The 19,132-nt window shown below is 38.4% G+C and overlaps 1 protein-coding gene across 7 annotated transcripts in view; it reads left to right on the top strand.

Annotated features, from left to right (window-relative positions):
* The window catches only part of CEP170 (centrosomal protein 170), a 118,665-nt gene that overhangs the window by 81,371 nt on the left and 18,162 nt on the right, over positions 1-19,132 (top strand). For 6 of the 7 annotated variants that reach the window (XM_077761811.1, XM_077761810.1, XM_077761809.1 and 3 more), the window contains 4 exons: positions 1,258-1,407; positions 4,414-4,540; positions 6,730-8,529; positions 15,492-15,726. In XM_077761811.1, the coding sequence (XP_077617937.1) occupies positions 1,258-1,407; positions 4,414-4,540; positions 6,730-8,529; positions 15,492-15,726 (2,312 nt within the window). The remainder of the gene's footprint in view (positions 1-1,257; positions 1,408-4,413; positions 4,541-6,729; positions 8,530-15,491; positions 15,727-19,132) is intronic. The other variant, XM_077761812.1, reaches the window with a different exon arrangement.

Raw genomic sequence — 19,132 nt, 5'->3', positions numbered from 1 at the left:
TGGGGTGCAACAGAATATTAAATCACAATTCTTGAATATAATGTTCTATTTGAATTAAATAATAAGTAATAAGGCCATCTGGTGGTAAAATTTCCAAGTTTTAGTGAATTTGAAAATCTGATGTTTACTAAATGTGGACTTCAGAATTTATCAGGTGTACTGTATGATCGTTGAAAAGCTTTCTAGAAAATAGTTTAACCTAAGGTATTTTTTCCTTTTTATAGCAAAGAAGGCCCTTTGGTTATGTTTCTAAGATCTTTTCTACAAAGCACCAATTCAAACACATAATGTTTCTTGATTGTAATACTTAGAGCCACAGATCACACCTAGAAATAATAAGCACTGGGGAACAAAGAGACTTAATAGTAAATAAAATGGGATGTTGCAGGTTTTTGTAGTTAACCTTTTTCCAGTCTATCTGGCAACATCAGGGCCTGTTTGGTGCCAGGAAATCAGTCAGACTCAGATCCTGCCCTTGATCAAGCACATGATTATTGGTCTCTGTATTTAAATATTTCACAGATGCGGGGCTCCTGGATGGCTCAGTCGGTTAAGTGTCTGACTTCAGCTCAGTTCATGATCTCACGGTTCGTGGGNTGCTCTCTGTCTCTCAATAATAAAAGCGTTAAAAAAAAAAAAAATGATGATGTGTGGGAGTAGACCCAAGATCTGCATTTCAAAGGCCTCTCAATGATTTTTTTTTTAGGCAGGTAAAGTTTGAAGATCTCACTGTATTCCATACAGAGATCATACAACAAAATCTGTTCTTTGGGACCTTAGAAAATTCTAAGTAGAATTTAATTCATCTATGTAAACATTAAACATTTGTTAGGAAAGAAACAGGTAAAATCAGCCTTATGTTGACAGTTTTGCAACGTGCTTCTCAAAAAAAAAAGAAAAGAAAAAGAGCAGAGATAAACTGAAAACAAGCCAAAGTGTATTCTTTCCTAATTTTGCATTATTATGAAATTTAACATTGTTAACACCTTTTAATAAATCAAATATAATATCCTGGATATTTCTTACTTATTATCAAGCAGTACTTTGCTATGTATTAAAAAAGACAGTTTGATTTACATGAGCTGCCACGCCTAGTTCACCTCTCCAGCTGTCACTCCTGTCCTTAAAGTTTCTCTGATTATGGAATTACCTGTCAGAATTAACTTAGAATATTTTTACTTGCCTCTGAAGGGACTGATAGTACTCATATTAATCTGGTGCTCAGACTTTTCATTTATAAATAATTTCTCCTCCTAGGTATTTGGAGTAGATGACAATCAGGATTATAATAGGCCTGTTATCAATGAAAAACATAAAGATCTGATAAAAGATTGGGCTCTCAGTTCTGCTGCAGTAGTAATGGAAGAAAGAAAGCCACTGAGTACACCTGGATTTCACAACTCCGAGGTATACATCTCTTCCTCATATGTAACTTTTTACACACATGAAATGTGAATTTTTATCATTTGTAGTTATTTTAAGTAATTGATATAGTCCCTTGAAAATACTTGTAAAAACTAAATTCTCACAAAGTAATTTGTTTCTAATAAAAGCCTAAAGCAATTTTGGGGTAATTCTATTTCAGTTTTTGTTATGTTCTTTTAAATTATGTTATTCTGTTCATCAGTGAAGGGAAAATGTTAATTTCACTAAGCAATTCATAAGCTCACTGCTCTGATTGGCATTATGGGATAAAACATAAAATACACCCCAGTCATACCATCGGAGGGCCCATATTTAGAATGGACAGATCTGTAGGTCTGTCTGTCAGGGCGGAGAGGATGTGCCACATACCTCCTGGCAGAAAGAACCTCTGTCCCTGAATAAGTGCTGGTGCAGTACAGCCTCGGACACTGTTAGAATAGCCCGAAGTTAGTCAGGTAGGCCTTGGTCAGCAAGCCTGGGGAGCAGCCTGGGGCGGTCGAGCTAGGAAGACCTGAGTGCGGGTCCCAGTGCTTTGCCACATTTGTCCAAGGGCCTTTGTGTCAGTCACTTCCCCTCTCTTAGCTCCAGTCTTATCATCTATGCAAATGGAATTTTTGATAAAACCTATTTACAGGGAGTTTAGTAAAGTATGTAAAGCACGCAGCATAGTAATTGCCTGAGATCTATGCCCTCAACCAATGGTTATTCCCTTATTGGAAGTGATAGTAGAAACTTCTTTCCACAATGATGTCAGAAAGAAATGTAAAACAATATGTAACTGAGAAGTATTAATTCATTATAATTTATTCACACAATCAGAGCTAACATCCAGTATGAACTTTCTTGTGCTATTTTACAAAAAAGGAAACTGAAATATGTAGAAATTATGTTGACCAGGGTCATAAAACTAGTACCTTGTGGAGCCGGAATGTGAACGGTGAGCAGCCGTTTTCTTACCTCATTCTCTTACTCAGTATGCTACAGTCCCTCTCCAGAAATGAGTTAATTTATACAAATGGTAAATAAAACAATTACAGACGAAATGTTACATTTGTAAGAAATGTAAATAGAATAGTTCCATAGACAGGTAAAATGGTCCCTTTCTGGGGTGCCTGTTCCTGAAAACTGTTAAAGCAGTTCTTGCATTTGTGTTCAGTTTCCTTCCTTGATCTTACAGGGCTGTAAGTCTGGTTTCTCTTTCATAAGATGCTTAATTTACTTATTGAAAACAAGTGATACTTAGCCGAGGCAGTGCTCTGGTGTTCTGATTGGTCTAGGAATGGTTCTAGTGGCCGTGAACTTTGATATAAGACTCCCTCTTCCCTTCCCCATCCCCTCAACCCATCGCAAGTGGAACTGATATATAGCCCACTATGTACACACCTTGGAAAGAATCCCCAACACAGGCCAGGAGAACCTCTTCACAGGACACAAGCGTGTGTGTCAGTGAAGGTGTGAGGAGCTCTGGTACTTCCTTCCTGCTGAGAACTGTGAGCAGTTAGCAGAGTCCTGAAAGGGAGTTCCCGGATCCAGCAGGTTTTGGAATCCTTAAGCTTCATTGTAGGCATGTCACCACGTATACTTACGGCTTTAACCTATTCTGGAAATCATATCTGTAGCCTGTTTGAAATATTTACTTCTTCAGTTTTTAGCCTGTAAATCTGATACTTAAGATAGTGTTTTGAATCATTTGTAATATGGTTTTGGTGATAGCTTTCCATTTCTTCGTTGTCATTCCAGTCTCAAAATTAAGCAACTTTGATTTTTTGTGAGGGAACATAATTTTTTGTATACTCCCTAGATCTTCCATATGAAATGCCTAGATTGCTCTCAGGCTAAAAATTACCAGTATATGTCCATAGGTCTGTGGAGCCATTTCTTCAATTAAATCCCATTTCACACTTGACTATGAAAGTTCAGAGAGCACTTGCCTTAAGGCCAGATCTAGACCTGTGCAGGTCTAGGCTAGACTAAAAGGTTGAGTGATTTTTAGCTTCTTCTGAAAATAGCAAAGTGTTGTAAAAAGAAGTCTAAAGCTTTGCATTTGTTTTTGAAATCCTTGAAGACATGACCTGACAGATTTAATGCTCCTTGAGACTCTTGAACCAATATGATTCCTAGAAGGGCATAGAGGGCCAGAGAACAACTCAGGAATAGACCTTCAGACTCCTGCTCCAGAGAACAACTCGGGACTAGATCTGTGGACTCCTGCTCCAGAGAACAACTCGGGACTAGATCTGTGGACTTCTGCTCCAGAGAACAACTCGGGACTAGATCTGTGGACTCCTGCTCCAGAGAAGGAAGCAGAGCTAGCTTCACTGTTGTAGCTGTGAAGCCCCAGCGCCACACTCTCATGTATCCAGCTGCAGTAAATGTTAAGCTCCAAGCATTTATTTTAGTGCCATCATTAGTATCTAATAAGTAGAGAAAATTATACTGNGGACTCCTGCTCCAGAGAACAACTCGGGACTAGATCTGTGGACTCCTGCTCCAGAGAACAACTCGGGACTAGATCTGTGGACTCCTGCTCCAGAGAACAACTCGGGACTAGATCTGTGGACTCCTGCTCCAGAGAACAACTCGGGACTAGATCTGTGGACTCCTGCTCCAGAGAACAACTCGGGACTAGATCTGTGGACTTCTGCTCCAGAGAAGGAAGCAGAGCTAGCTTCACTGTTGTAGCTGTGAAGCCCCAGCGCCACACTCTCATGTATCCAGCTGCAGTAAATGTTAAGCTCCAAGCATTTATTTTAGTGCCATCATTAGTATCTAATAAGTAGAGAAAATTATACTGCATTTACAGTAATGATAAGATGTAGTTAGAAGGGGTACCTTGAGACTCTTCATTTTATATCTGAGGACACTTAATAAATGATAGTAAAGCAATGTGAGGTTTAAATATGTCTTCATATGACAGGATAATGTGACTAAGTAGAATTCTCTCGACTAAATAGGCTATTATTTCGTTCCCTTATTTTCCTCCTTTAGGAAGGCGCATCTTCATCTGGAAACAAACGCTGGGTTTCACAGTGGGCTAGTTTGGCTGCAAACCACACAAGGCATGATCAAGAAGAAAGGATAATGGAATTGTCTGCACCTGTTCCTCTAGAGAATGGTATTTTTTTCCTCTCGGTCTCTTTTCTGTGAATCATACATCTGTTTTTTAAAAAACAAGCTAAATCTATATACTGAGAAGTAAATTAAACCTAAATAAACATAATCAGATACTCTCATGCTTATACTACATATATGATTTTTATATATATAAGTATATGTTTTATATATATATATATATATATATATACTCTCATGCTTCTACTACATATGTTATTTGTACTGATAATGCAGATATCATTAAAATAAAACCCTAACTGAAGATAAGAGGTAATTTGTTGATGAAACCCATATATATACATATATCTATTTTTATATAACATATATATAATGAACATTTTAAAGTAAGATTAACACAATTCTAAATTACAACATTCATTAATAACATCAATACGACAAATACTTAAATGCTGTGTGCATTTAAAAAACATCCAGTTTTAATTTACTTAATATATTTTTTGCAAGATATATCTTTTGTGTAATGTGATTTTCATTACCTTCCAGTAATATTTCTGTGAACTGAAATAGAAAGTTTCCTTAAAAATGAAATTTTATCCCTAATGATTTTATTTTAGATTTAGTTAATTACATTCTTAATTAAAAATAAAACCCTCAAGGAGAATTTGCATGTGGCTTTTTATCTGTATTCTTAATTTTGTTATTATTGAAAACAGAAATGAAAATTTATTTTGTCTCTGGCTTACGGCACCCCAAAACTCTGGTTTACGAATTTTGTAAACATTACTCAGCCAGCATTTGAGCAGGGTACTAGAAAAGGTATATCCTTTATTTACTACCAAAATTAGAAGTAATTGATAGTATGCCCAAAAATCAAAGACTGAGTGATCTGCAGATTGATTAACATAAACTGGTTACTGTTCAGGGAAACAAGACACCCAAACAGAAGGGGTCAGAGGGGCTAGATGAACTTAACCAAAGGATCCATGATAAAATTAGTAAGCATTAACTGTAGAAAGCAAAATTCTACTCTTGTTATAAAATAAAACAAACCGCCTGGCCTTCATTATCTCATTTCTGTTTCATCATATTCTAAATTAATTTATTTAGCTGATAAATCCACTTAAGTCTTAAAATACTCTTGTTAAACATTCATCTTATGTGTGTTAGGAGCAGGACAATGTGAGAAATGCTAGAAAAATAAAGAATGGTTCTTACATTTTAGATGCTTCAAGTAGTGTTAAGGAGATAAGACATAATACAGTAACTTAATGATTAATTGCTAAAGTTGAATCAGTAAGTTCAGTAGCTATTTTCCTGCATCATACCATTACATTGCTGTGAAATTTAAATGTTAAATGTTCAGAATTATAAGGGGAAAAAAGACATACTGAAGCTGTGTCTTAGTATCTTGTCTCCACTTATCCCTCAAAGATTAGAATGCTTTATATGTTAGTTTATATTTCCCTAATCAGATGTATATCCCTTTTGTCAGAAATGCGTTTTCGTTTATAGGAGTCAGGAAAATCCTTAAGTATTCTCAGTTTCTCTAACATGGAAACATCAAAGTATGTATTTTCTCTTTGGCTTCTACTTAATTGTAAAAATAGAAAGTGATCGTGTGTTTCTATATGAGGTGTTAATATACCAGACGACCGTAATTTTAAAATCCCTCAGTGTTATTATAAGTCCTGTGATCTTGTTTCACATTTACACTTTTTAAAATTCTTTTAATCAGTGTTTAATTTTTTTTGAGAAAACCTAATTAAAGGTTTTTTAAAGTAAAACCTAAATCATGAAAAACATTATTCTTATACAATTGAAAGTGTTTATTTAGGTCTTCTCTGTGCAGTTCTGTAAAATAGTTTCTTGAGCAAAATTTCATGGGCGGAATACATCACAAAAGCAAGAATGAACATAGTGACCTTCCCTGCCATAAAATACATTGAAAGAAAAAGAGAGCAACAGATCTGCGGCTAAGATCAGATGACCCCAGTTTTCACCTCCTAAAACTGCCTTTCCTGGATCCCCTGTTGATAAACTGCCTACGTTATGTCTTGGCACTGTACTTGATTTTGAAAGTACTCGTTACAATGCAAGTGTGTTTATTCCAAGTTTTCTTGTACATTAAGCCCTTTCTTAACTTACACTGCAAAATCTAATTAGTATGATACTCCGTATTTGGTACGTTTTTGCCCTAATACATTTCTTCTTTGTGGTTTTATTCTATAGATGCAGACATCAGTGAGTCTGGCATTTCAGTGAGAAGTACTGGCTCAGCAACATCCTTAGTCAGTCAGGGAGAGAGGAGGAGACGCACCCTTCCTCAGCTTCCAAATGAAGAAAAGTCCAAGATTATAATGCAGAGGTCAGAGATAGGAGAAAAACAAGACACAGAACTTCAGGAGAAAGAAGCACCCACACAGGTATACCAGAAAGATAAACAAGATGCTGACAGAGCCCTAAGCAAGATGAACAGGGCAGTGAACGGGGAGGCTGTTAAAACTGGCACAGACAATAAAACCTTGCTTCACTTGGGCAGCTCTTCTGGAAAGGACAAAAGTGAAACTGATAAGGAAGCTTCTTTGGTGAAGCAGACATTAGCCAAAATTCAGCAACAAGAACAAAAAGAACAGGCACAGTGGATGCCTACCAAGTTGTCTTCTTCAAAAAATATTTCAGGTCAGATAGATAGGTGTAGGGAGGAATCTTTTAAACAAGAGTCACAACCTCAAGAAAAAATTCCTGGGCATTCTACAAGCAAAGGAGAAAGGGTGATGCAAAATGAGGGCAAGCGAAGAAAAGCTGAGGAGGTTCTGAAAGGTCAAACTTCGAAGGGTGGAGACAAGAAGGAATCCTCCAAGTCATTAGTGCGACAAGGAAGCTTCACTATAGAAAAGCCTAGCCCAAACATACCCATAGAACTCATCCCCCATATAAATAAGCAGACTTCTTTAGCGTCGACAGCAGCCAGCAGAATACGAGAAAGAAGTGACTCTGTAGATACCGATTCTAGTATGGACACAACCCTTATTCTGAAAGACACAGAAGCAGTAATGGCTTTTCTAGAAGCCAAGCTGCGTGAAGATAATAAAACTGATGAAGGCCCAGATACCCCCAGTTATAACAGAGACAACTCCATTTCACCCGAATCTGATGTGGACACAGCCAGTACAATCAGTCTGGTTACTGGGGAGACTGAAAGAAAGTCAACCCAAAAGCGAAAGAGTTTCACCAGTCTCTATAAAGATAGGTGCTCTACGGGCTCTCCTTCCAAAGACGTTACGAAATCGTCCTCTTCAGGTGCTCGGGAGAAAATGGAGAAGAAAACAAAAAGTCGCTCCACAGATGTAGGTTCCAGAGCAGACAGTCGTAAACTTGTACAGTCCGGTGGGAGAATAAGACAGCCCTCCGTAGACCTAACAGACGACGACCAGACCTCCAGCGTGCCTCATTCTGCCATCTCTGATATTATGTCCTCTGACCAGGAAACTTACTCTTGTAAACCTCACGGAAGGACTCCACTTACCTCAGCTGGTGAGCATGCACATTCCAAACTGGAAGGAGGCAAAGTACCTAAATCTAAGACTTCTCCCATCGCACTTGGGTCATCCAGCAAATCCACCACTCTTCCACGGCCACGACCCACCAGGACTTCCCTCTTGCGCAGAGCACGACTTGGCGAGGTGTCCGACAGTGAACTGGCTGATGCTGACAAAGCGTCCGTTGCCTCTGAAGTGTCCACCACCAGTTCCACGTCCAAGCCCCCCACAGGAAGGCGTAACATCTCTAGGATTGATTTACTGGCTCAGCCCCGTCGAACGAGGCTTGGCTCGTTGTCAGCTCGCAGTGACTCTGAAGCAACCATCTCTAGAGGTAGTGCCTCCTCACGGACTGCAGAGGCCATCATTAGAAGTGGAGCCAGACTAGTACCTTCAGATAAATTTTCTCCTAGAATTAGAGCTAACAGTATCTCTCGACTGTCAGACTCCAAGGTCAAAAGTATGACCTCAGCACATGGCTCTCCTTCAGGTAATTGACTCCAGACTTTTTATAATATTAGCATATTTCTTTTATGTTTTGGGACTCTTTTTTTTTTTTTTAATTAATGTGTAGTGTTGCTTCTAAAAATATTCAACAGAGAGGTTATGCTATAAGAGGGGATTTTCTCCTATAAAAATTAGTTAGCTTAGTAAATGGAAAATTCAGACATTACACACCCTTCCAGTTAATGTCCCGGGGCAAAATAGTGATTTCAAAATTAGAGGTATATGGAACCCATTTAGGAGTTTTAGTTGCTTGGTTGGTGAGGCATCTGGACTTGTGCGTCAGAATTAGGGGAGGAATAGTATCTGGTTTAAATAATAGGAATTGTACTGCTAAAAGCATGTGTTTGATTTTTAAATATCCTCACGAGATTGAAAGCCCTTAATTTGAAAAACAGCGGTATACCTTTTATTCTTTCAGGGCTAAGTGAAATAATTGCCGTTTTAGCCCTTCTTTCCCACTTATTTAGAAATGTCTCATATACATTTTAAAGTTAAATCTGTTTATGGTTGGGGCAGATGGACCCTAATCCTTGGTTTACTTTAGTGGAAGAAGATGGATCTGTGAGATAATCACTAGGCACATATGGGTCACACTGGGCTATAGAAATGTAACTGGTCATGAGCATATCTCCTAAAGCCCTGTGCTGTCCCTGAAGTATAGTAATTAGCAGTCATTGAATGTAATAGTTCCAAAAGTTACTTCCTCCCCACCGAATTTAACTGCCTCTAGCATATTTGTCTGTCTGTACCTTTGTATTCAGAGCTGCAGCCAGTGAGGGTACATGTGTGGCAGGAGTTCTGGCCCAGAGATTTGTGTGTCTCCTGTGAGTAAGGTCTCCTTACTTCATAATCGGCCTCACCTCTGGGTGTGGCTGCAAAGGCCTGGGCGGGGGAGGGGAAGCCTGTTGTTAAAAGACTTAAAGATTTCTTATCAGCAAGCATCCAAGTGAGCTAAGTCGTGGGGGAAGAGTGAGGGGAAGGTTGGTGTTTAATCCTGTGTTCATGGTTTTACATCTACCACCGCGTAGCCCACAAGACCCTGAACAGTGCTCTGCATGTTATTTTTTCACTTTTTATTCCTCCTCTCTCCTTCCCACTGCTGCCTTCCTCCCCTCCACTCACATCTCTCCCCCCTCCCAGTCAACGGCTGTGGTGATGATGGTCAGATCTGTGGTAGGAATGGATGTAGGCTGAAGATAGGTAACATACAATCATGATTCCCAAAGAATGGTGCCATCTTCCTTATTAGCACCATCTTCCTTGCTTCTGTGCTTCAAGCTTTCATTGGTGGTTCATGCAGCTTTTGCAAGCGTTTTAAAACTGACTGCTCAGTCTTTTGGTTTATGTTTATTGTTTTCCTATCATTCCTTATGGCTCTACCTCTTCAATTCACATTTCCTTTGTGCTATATTCTATGACATGTACCGTGATCAGATTTCTTCTGCCATGTTGCCTGTTTGATCATCCCATCACTATTTAGTACAGGGAAGTGCTGCACTTTTCTCCTTTATTACCATGAGCCATAACGCAAGCTGTGTGTCACATGGAGCAGCTCCTTCTGTACTGGTCGTCTAGTCCTTCACACATGAGTGCTGTGGTTCTGTTCCTCAGCATGTAACAGGAAGGGCTTATGTGAGATGCAAGCCAAATACGATTACTTAAGTCTAAGAAACCACCATAAGATGCCATATTATGTCTTTAAAGATAAATTTTGTTTTCTGCTTTGAATCCAGAACTTGATAAACATGCACTTTTCTATATGTAAAAAGTACCTTGAATTCAGTTTAATGAAATTCCCTAGGGTAAATTGAGGTACGTGATTTGGGCCTTCTTCATACTTAACAGCAGTATGTTAAATAATTAGAGTCCTGTAATTACAAAGGCTGGAAGGGTTATTCAGTTCCAGTAACCAAGGGCAGGAGATGAAAGAACGCACCCTGTTGGCACAGCTGTGGTGGAGGAGAAGCCAAGGCCTTTTCCTTCCCAGCCACTTGCTGCTTCCACGTCTAGTCTGGCTCCCAGAAACAGTCTTTATCTGCTTGCTTGCAAGCTCCCAGGGGATGGCTGGGATCAACTGGATTACTTTCAGGAGTATGTACAAGGCCACTGTTCAGGATATCTGGTATATTGTTCACTGTAATCTGTGTAATTCTGATTTACTAAGTTCATGTTCTCTGTTCCACCTTGTGAGCCTAAAGCCGTGTTGAAATCTGGGATTGTTAATGCACATTCTCTCAGACACACATCTCTGGAAGAACAGTGGCTAGAGTCTTCTAGGCAGTGGTTGGGTACTGAGACAGTCCTATCGGGTAGGCGATAAAACAACAATAAGAAAAACAGACACCTTTTTGGTCTAGTGGCTAATTGGGGTGTCTTTGATGTTGTGACATTTCTATTTAAGATAATTATAATATCTTGAAAAAGAAAATAAAAAGTTTTAGCTTTTGAAATACAGTTTAAAAGAATGTAAAATCATACTGGTCAGTGTTGTACAAAATGTAAACTTTAAAGGACTTAGAAATATCTGAACCCAGAGCCTGTGGCATGTCCAGTTGGCATATGTGAAAATAATTCTATCGTGTTTCAAATTTCATACTTTAGGCCATGTCTTTAAAAAGTTTTTCAAAGAAATGTATGTGATGAAAATAGAAGAATGGAAAGGATCTGACTTGAAAACACAGAGAGTAAAAGTTCTTTCATGCTTCTTTAATTCCGATGTAATTTGCTTTAGGGAAGTTTAGTCCCCACTCTCCCTGCCCCCAGTTCTTTCAGTGATCCTTCAATATCAAGTTCTATCAAAGTTTCCAGATTTATTTTGACAAGATACTTTTAAAACTAAGTGTGTTATTATAAATCAGTTGGTTTTCATTATATTTTAGGTGCACATTCTAAAAAATAGCATCATCTTAACATCCTTAGATTTTTTTTAGACTGATTTCTCATTTTTATTCTAAACCTCAAATTTTATAGATGGTAGGAATGAAATGTTGGGCGCACATGGCTTCAGTTATTTCTTCCTGCAGGTCAAAGACCAGTACAGACATTGTTAGGGATCTTCTCCCCAAAGGGTCTTATTGCTACATGCTTATAAATATACATGTAAAATATGTTTGTGGTTTTGTTTCCCACAAAGATATTCTGATAGAAAGTGTGAAAATGCATTGTTTGTTTCCTGAAATGTGTTTGTTACATCTGTAGTTGTGATTGCATTTTAAGGCCAACAAAGCTTTGGTTGACAGTAAAAGAAATCCGAGCATTCACAAACTCTTTCTTCCTTTGTGAACTCTGGATGGTATGTTTCCATAGTGAATATAGTAGTTGATTATTTCCACAAGAGGAGTACTGTACAATTTCATAACTAAAATAAGTTTTATAATTAGCATAACTAAAATAATTTTCAGGTTAGCTGTAAAGTTAATTAAGCTGATCTTAGAACTCTGGTTTTATTACATGTGCTGTCCAGCACTTCACCAACCAAGAAGCCTCTTAGGGATTGTCATTTGAAATAGCTTCTACATCAATTTTCAATTTAATGATTTATCTGAAATGCCTTATTAGTACCAATATATCAAATAAGCCTAATGCTATACAATTAAATTTAATTCTATATAGGATTTCACCCAAACAAAATAAAATTCAAGATGTAACATTTTTCTTCAATCACAAAAATTACCATTCTATGAGGAATTGAGGATGTTTTTAAAGAAGAATTAGCCTAACTGGGTTTTTTTTCTTTTACATAAAGGTTTTCTGGGGCACCAGGGTATCTCAGTCAGTTAAGCTTCCAACTGTTGATCTTGACTCAGGTCATGAGCTCACAATTCATGAGATGGAGTCCCCTTCTCTCTCTCCCTCTCCTCCTCTCTGCCCCTCCCCTGCTCCCTCGCTCTCTCTCAAAATAATAAATAAACTTTATAAATAAGTAAAATATTTTTCTAACGTGTAATTGTAAAGTGCTAGGAATACCAACAAATGAGCTTTGAACTCTGGGAATTAGTAGACCCAACTTAAACTTTAAGACAAGACCTTTCTGGGCCTGTTTTTTTCTCGATAAACTGAAGAATTTGTAGTAATGTTCAAGGTCATTATATTCTAAAATTCTATAAAATAAGTAGGCATTAGGGAAAGTTAAAAACATTTGAACTTTAAGCTTACTTGGCAACATCTAGCAGGCGGCAGATAAACTGTGTTGCTGCTGTAGTTTAGGAACAAAGATTACGAAAGCAAAAGGTATTGCAAGAAGTTCTGTGAGAAATAACAGGCCCTGGCATTGAACCCCCTTTCCTGGTCTCTTGTCACTGGGTAGTGGCCACATCCCCATCTCTGCTCCACTCTTTACTCTTACATGAACAGAGTGGTGTCCAGACATGACTGAGCCCCGCCTGCCTCTAGCACGCCCGTATGATGGGTCTTCCAGTGGCAGAGATCACCCTTAATCCGTTGAGGAGTCACTAATCCCGTTTTCATTTCTCTGCTGCACCAACTTACTTTTTTTCTCATTTTGCCCTCAATTTTAACAGAACAGACCTAAAAATGTTACCTTTCAGTTTAAAAAACCGGCTTTGTCCTTATGGTTGCTTTTCTTTATAAAGATATTACTGAACCTCACTGTTCCTACCCAGATGATAAAGACAGACCTGTAAAAATCAGTGGAACTTTATGAACATCATTTGAAAAAGAAACCTTTCTCTTTTTTTCCTCAAATATGTAATTATTTTCTCATCTCGAAACTGAAACTATTAAAAGTTAATTCTAATGTGGCTCTACTTACATCTTGTCACCTGACCATCAGCACTTGGTTTCAGTGTCTCATTCTGCCCTCCTGTTTTGTCCCACTCGTGAACTATACCAGCCATTGGTGGTGTTCTTCCTAAGTTACCTCTGAGTTACCTACCTGACCTCCGTCACACCTACTTATGTTTCTGGTCTCCTGCAGCTTATTAAAACTCTTTGTTAGTGGTTTTGTTTTCACTCCAAACAATTTTCGGTTGTAAGTATGGTTTCTATAGTTCCCAAATCAAAAATCAGGAAATTTAATCTAACAAATGATCTTTTTCTTATTTCTGAACTTGTTTTCTATTGATAATATTCTAAGGTAGCAAAACAATTAAACATCTAATGCACTAAGCGCTTCACTAAGAAACGCCTTTGTTAAAATATAGATATTTTGTAATATTTCTAATTTTTTTCTATAAGTTTTTTTGCTCTTACTGCTAAACTTTTTCTAAAATTGTTTTCAAGTCTTAGGGTCATTTCAATTCGTAGGATTTTTCAGACACCCAAAAATTAGCAATTTTCCACCATGGTAAAAGTATTTTTATGTTAATGAATGATCTTGGTAAAACCAGAAAATATATTGACTACCACCTTTAAAAGGCACTATGAATAATTACCTAGAGCTCTATGCCTGGGTTTGCATACACTTTTACAAAAAGCCATGGAGTTTCTGCATATCTTGTTATACCCACGAATCTTGTTCTAAGCTCCCAGAGCTTCGAATGGGAGTATGAATCAGGACGAATGGGTAGGCTCTGATTTCAGGCATATTCCTGATTACAGATTTCTCTGCTTCTTAAACTAACTCTGTGGCCATGTGTGTCAGTCAGTTTTGTCTCACAGCCACCTGAGACTCACAGAGTCCCAGACAAAAATGTGGTTTGGGGAGGAAAAAACAGGAGTATATAAAACCCTAGTGAAGTAGGATGAAGGAATTCTAGACTTCACCAACCTATGCAGCCCTGGATCAGTGTCTGTTTTAAAAGAGAGAGAGAGAGAAAGAGAAAGAAAACTCTTTTAATATTAATGGCAATCGGAATTTATACAGCAGGGGCTAAGTTTTTGTCACTTTAGCCACCAAAAACATCTGATTTTCACTAGGATTTTCCTAATTTGAGAAAGGTAAATGGCCAGTACCTAGGCATTCATTTGTTTATTCAAAAGTGTTCATTAAACATTGGCTAGCCGCATACCCTGCAGTCCTAGGTATGCAATAGTAGATTCCTGCCCTTGTGAAGTTTACCTTGAATCAGCCATCATTGCCCTGTTTTTGACCTCCATATATGCTTCACAATTTATTTGTGTGTTTGGTTCTTGCATTAACAGTACTAGTGAAATTAATTTGTCTTCTGATTTTTCAGATGTGTCAGCAACACTATCTTTTAAATGTCTTTTCTAACCTTAAGCGCGAAAGTGGTTGCTACTTTCTTTAATGTGAATGTTCACAGTATCTCCTCTGTGCCTTAAATGTTGGTGGCTGTGAGAATAGCTTTGTAGAGCTTCGCTCCTCGTAGGTCTTACGCCGTTGTCTGATTTCACCGTACGCTTTCAGTGTCAGAGCAGCAGCGAGTTGTACTGAAGATGGTTTGTTGTGTTTTTACCGTGTAAAAGATCTTTCCAATCATAGCATAACAGGATGTTGAATGACAGAGGTAATGTGTGTTTTCTGCCATAAAAGCATAATTTCCACATCAGGAATTATGCACATTCGTATGTTGGGAAAAGAGGGTTTTACCATCTCCATGTTGAAAGTCCATGTGGCATGAGGAAATCTTTTCCCTGTTTCTGTTGTTGTTGTTACTGTCGTCTTCTAAAAACAAAAAAATCCATGTCGTCACTCAGATGTGCAATTATAAAGTACCCAAGTTAAACATTTATGAATAGAGCTTGCTTAGTTGTTTATCATTAGTGAATCTTTCATCTGAATGTTTTATCCACCGTACTATGGAAAACATGGTCTTTCGATTGTTCTTAATTCCTCATTGTTTTTAATTCACCGAAGTATATTGTTTCTTTCTATAAGGAGTAGTAGACTTATTTTCGTGAGGTATGTGTATGTCAGTTACTGAAAATTGTGCTGTGTGTCTCATGGTGTTTTTGAAATCATGATTTTTATCTCCTTTAAAAGGTAACATAATAATTCTTTTTTTAATAATTAAACTAATTTAGTAAATTCAAGATGGAGGCGCTTTCCTACTGATTATGCTTCCACCTCAGAAGATGAATTTGGATCAAACCGTAATTCCCCTAAACATACTCGTCTACGTACTTCTCCAGCCCTGAAAACCGCTCGGTTGCAGAGCTCTGGGTCAGCAATGCCTACTAGTTCTTCATTCAAGCACCGGATAAAAGAACAGGAAGACTACATCCGAGATTGGACTGCCCATCGAGAAGAGATAGCCAGGTTGGTTCTAAAGGGGTTGTCTTTAAGGGCTGAAGTTTCCTGTCAGTGTTTCAACTCAGTCACAGAGTGTAGCTTTTATTCAATTTATACAAACAGTCCAAGAAGTGAAATCCTCAGGTAGCTCTGCACGTTGTTCCGTCCAAAATGTTGCTTTCCATCCAGTTTCTCTGGGTTTGTGTTTTCAATGCCAGCGCTACTAACATCACCTTCCCAAAGAGGTAGTAGTGTGCTTGGTGGAGAAACGTGGCTCTTACTCTCTTGGGAGAATGACAGGGGCCGAATTTTTACTCACACATTTATGAATTCGTGAGGTACAGTTTAATTCAGCCCTTTATTAATTATTTTGAATATTAAATAAATGTGTTTATTATACCCTTTAGGTTATATGATAAAAAGTAAAATGCTGCAGATATGATTTTTTTTTAATGTTTATTTAATTTTTGAGAGAGAGAGACAGAGAATGTGAGCGGAGGAGGGGTAGAGAGAGAGGGAGACAGAATCCGAAGCAAGACCCAGGCTGCGAGCTGTCAGCACAGAGCCCGATGCGGGGCTTGAATTCACAAACCACGAGATCATGACCTGAGCTGAAATTGGACGCTCAACCGACTGAGCCACCCAGGCGCCCCTGCAGATGTGGTTTTTAATGAGTACCTTATCATGTTTGAACACTGAGAATAGACTCTACTCAGACAGATGCTGTTGTAGTTAAAATGTGGGTTTTTTTTTATTTTGTAAGATACTAAATTTTGCTGCGTTAATACTGTATGTCACCTAAACATTTTCCCCGTTTACATGCTACTTATTTCTGCCTTCAGTTTAAGACCCTAAACTTAAGGTTTTACATTTGGTAACATTATTAAAGAATATAATATGTAATAATCTATAGATGCTTTAAAAAACATAATTTAATGCTATTTATCTTTTTTTTTCTCCCTTAGCTCTTTTGACTTCTGTGAATTATGTTTTTTCTGGCTCATTACTTCAATGTAATGTTTATGGTTTTGGGTCTTTAATGACTATTGTAATTGCCTTTAATTGCTTATCATTCTTTGAGAACATGCCCTTTTAATCTTGCTGTAGTTCTTAAACATTTTTATTTTTACCATGTAAATCCCTTTTTGAGAGACTAATTACTGAAGCATTGTAAGCCGGGTCCAGTTAGGGGACGGGCATATATATATGTGCTTAGGGACCCCTGAATTATTAGGATGCACAGAACGGCTGCAGTGAGGGAGTTTCTGCCGCTTTTTATTCTCGTGGGCACAGCTGGCCTGGCTCTCCTCCCATGGGTTCCCTTCCCCTGGAGGGGGTCCTGCAGCTCTGAGGCACCTCTGCTTCCCCTCGGGACCACACCCACTTCCTGCCCCCAGCAGAAAAGAGATGTCCGGGAGGGGAAAGTACACAGGACCCGGAGGTGACCCTGTCACGTGGCTCCGTCTCTGTTGTGTGCATTTTATTACTCCTGTGTCTGTGCCTTGTTACCTGGGGGCTGCAGAGGGGTCNTAGCTGTCAGCACAGAACCCGACGTGGGGCTCGAACCCACAAACCGTGAGATCATGACCTGAGCTGAAGTCAGACGCTTAACCGACTGAGCCACCCAGGTGCCCCGGGTGCCCCAGGGCCAGGCCTTTTAACTTGCAATGACTTTGTGCCTTTTCCCTCTGGCTTCTTAAGTAGTGCTGTGCTAGTAAAATGGGCCTTTGGGATTTTAGATTTTTAAGGTGTATTTTTCAGCCATATATCTGAAAGCAGTGAAAGCAGGTGGATTGCAAAACTCCAAATAAAATGTGTGCATCATTTTAGAATTTCCCCTTCTAGCAGATTTGATGGGGGTGGAGACTGAGAATAAGAATGAGGATTACATGGGGCGCCTGGGTGGCTTAGTCGGTTAAGCGTCCGACTTTCGCTTAGGTCATGATCTCATGGTTCGTGGGTTTGAGCCCCGCGTCGGGCTCTGTGCTGACTGCCAGCTCAGAGCCTGGAGCCTATTTCAGAGTCTGTGTCTCCCTATCTCTCTGACCCTCCCCTGCTCGCTCTGTCTCTCTCTCTCTCTCCCCTAGAAATAAATAAAAATATTTAAAAAAAAAAAAAGAATGAGGATTACAAATGTAAGAGCTGAAAAAAAGCACAGACACAAGAGATGTAAAGAAATACATTATTATAAAATATTCTAGTGAGGGTAACCTAGAAGCTTACGGAATTAGTAAGCTTAGATTTAACAACCTCATGAATAGGTCCATACTTTACATTGAATCATAAATCTGTTATTTCTACTTGAAGATATTTATAACATTGACCTTCTTGATAATTTTGCCTTTTAGAATTCCTAATGCTGGTTTTAGTAGGTACTGAGATTTTTAAGCATTGTGGATTTAAACCAGTCTAATGGTATATACTATTGAGTCAACTTTCAGATACAATTTGTTGTGTAAAGAAATTATATACTCGCAAACGAAAAGGAGGCTTTGGGATGCTGCCCTAGTGAACCATGTGTGTGTGTTGTGTATATGTAAGAGTTGTTCGTATTAGTATGGGTTACTGCGTAACCTGCTCACATTGCTGTGGTCTCTTTTCTTAACTCCTTTTTTCTAATTAACTCCTACTGCTTCCTACAAATATCAGAAGCTTCGTTGTACAAATGTCTGCATAAAAATCTTGAAAGCAAAAAAATAGATTTTTGGATAAGCTCCTGCTTATCTATTTTTTGTTTCATCAAGCTTGGTTATTCTCTTTCCCATCCTACTTCCATTTATTTCAGAAATGCAAAAAATGAATATATTATCTAAGAAAAAATGAATATATTTAAACTCTTTCTCAGAAAATTGTATCAACAGCAAGCTTTTAAAAATTACATACGGAATGATTATGTGAGATGTAACATGACATAACAAAGAGATCTAGTTCCACCATTTATGACTTTAACCAAAAAATGGTCACATAACTTCTCCTAAGCCTTATTTTCCTCATGTGTAAAACAAGATAGTGAACACCTCTCCTCCTGTAAGGTGGCTGTGAGAATGAAGTCAGTTGATGATTGTAAAGCTTCTTCGTGTTGGTGCTCATTATCAAATAGTGGTTTCGACTATACCACAATGTAATGGCGCTCGTTACAGGTGTTGTAAGCTTATACGAGGAGGGAGTCGACCTGATTCTCCATCATTTTAGGCCTTAGGCCATAGCACAGCTCCTGGAACATAAGAAGAGACCAGAAAATACTTATTGCTGTTCTTCCTACCTTTTTGTATTGATAAGTAGAGGGAGGGACTGCAGACTGGTCTTGCTAGGCCATAAGCTTCCATTTAGCACCTCTTTTTAGATCTAGTTAAATTATTATTCAATTATTGCATCCTTTGAAAGTATTTCAAGCTTACATTTTGCCCAAGTTAAAAAAATGTTACTTTGTGTC

The sequence above is a fragment of the Crocuta crocuta genome, unplaced genomic scaffold (assembly GCF_008692635.1).
Source record: "Crocuta crocuta isolate KB4526 unplaced genomic scaffold, BGI_CrCroc_1.0 scaffold243, whole genome shotgun sequence".
NCBI lineage: Eukaryota > Metazoa > Chordata > Mammalia > Carnivora > Hyaenidae > Crocuta > Crocuta crocuta.
This window is presented reverse-complemented; position numbering and strand designations above follow the sequence as displayed.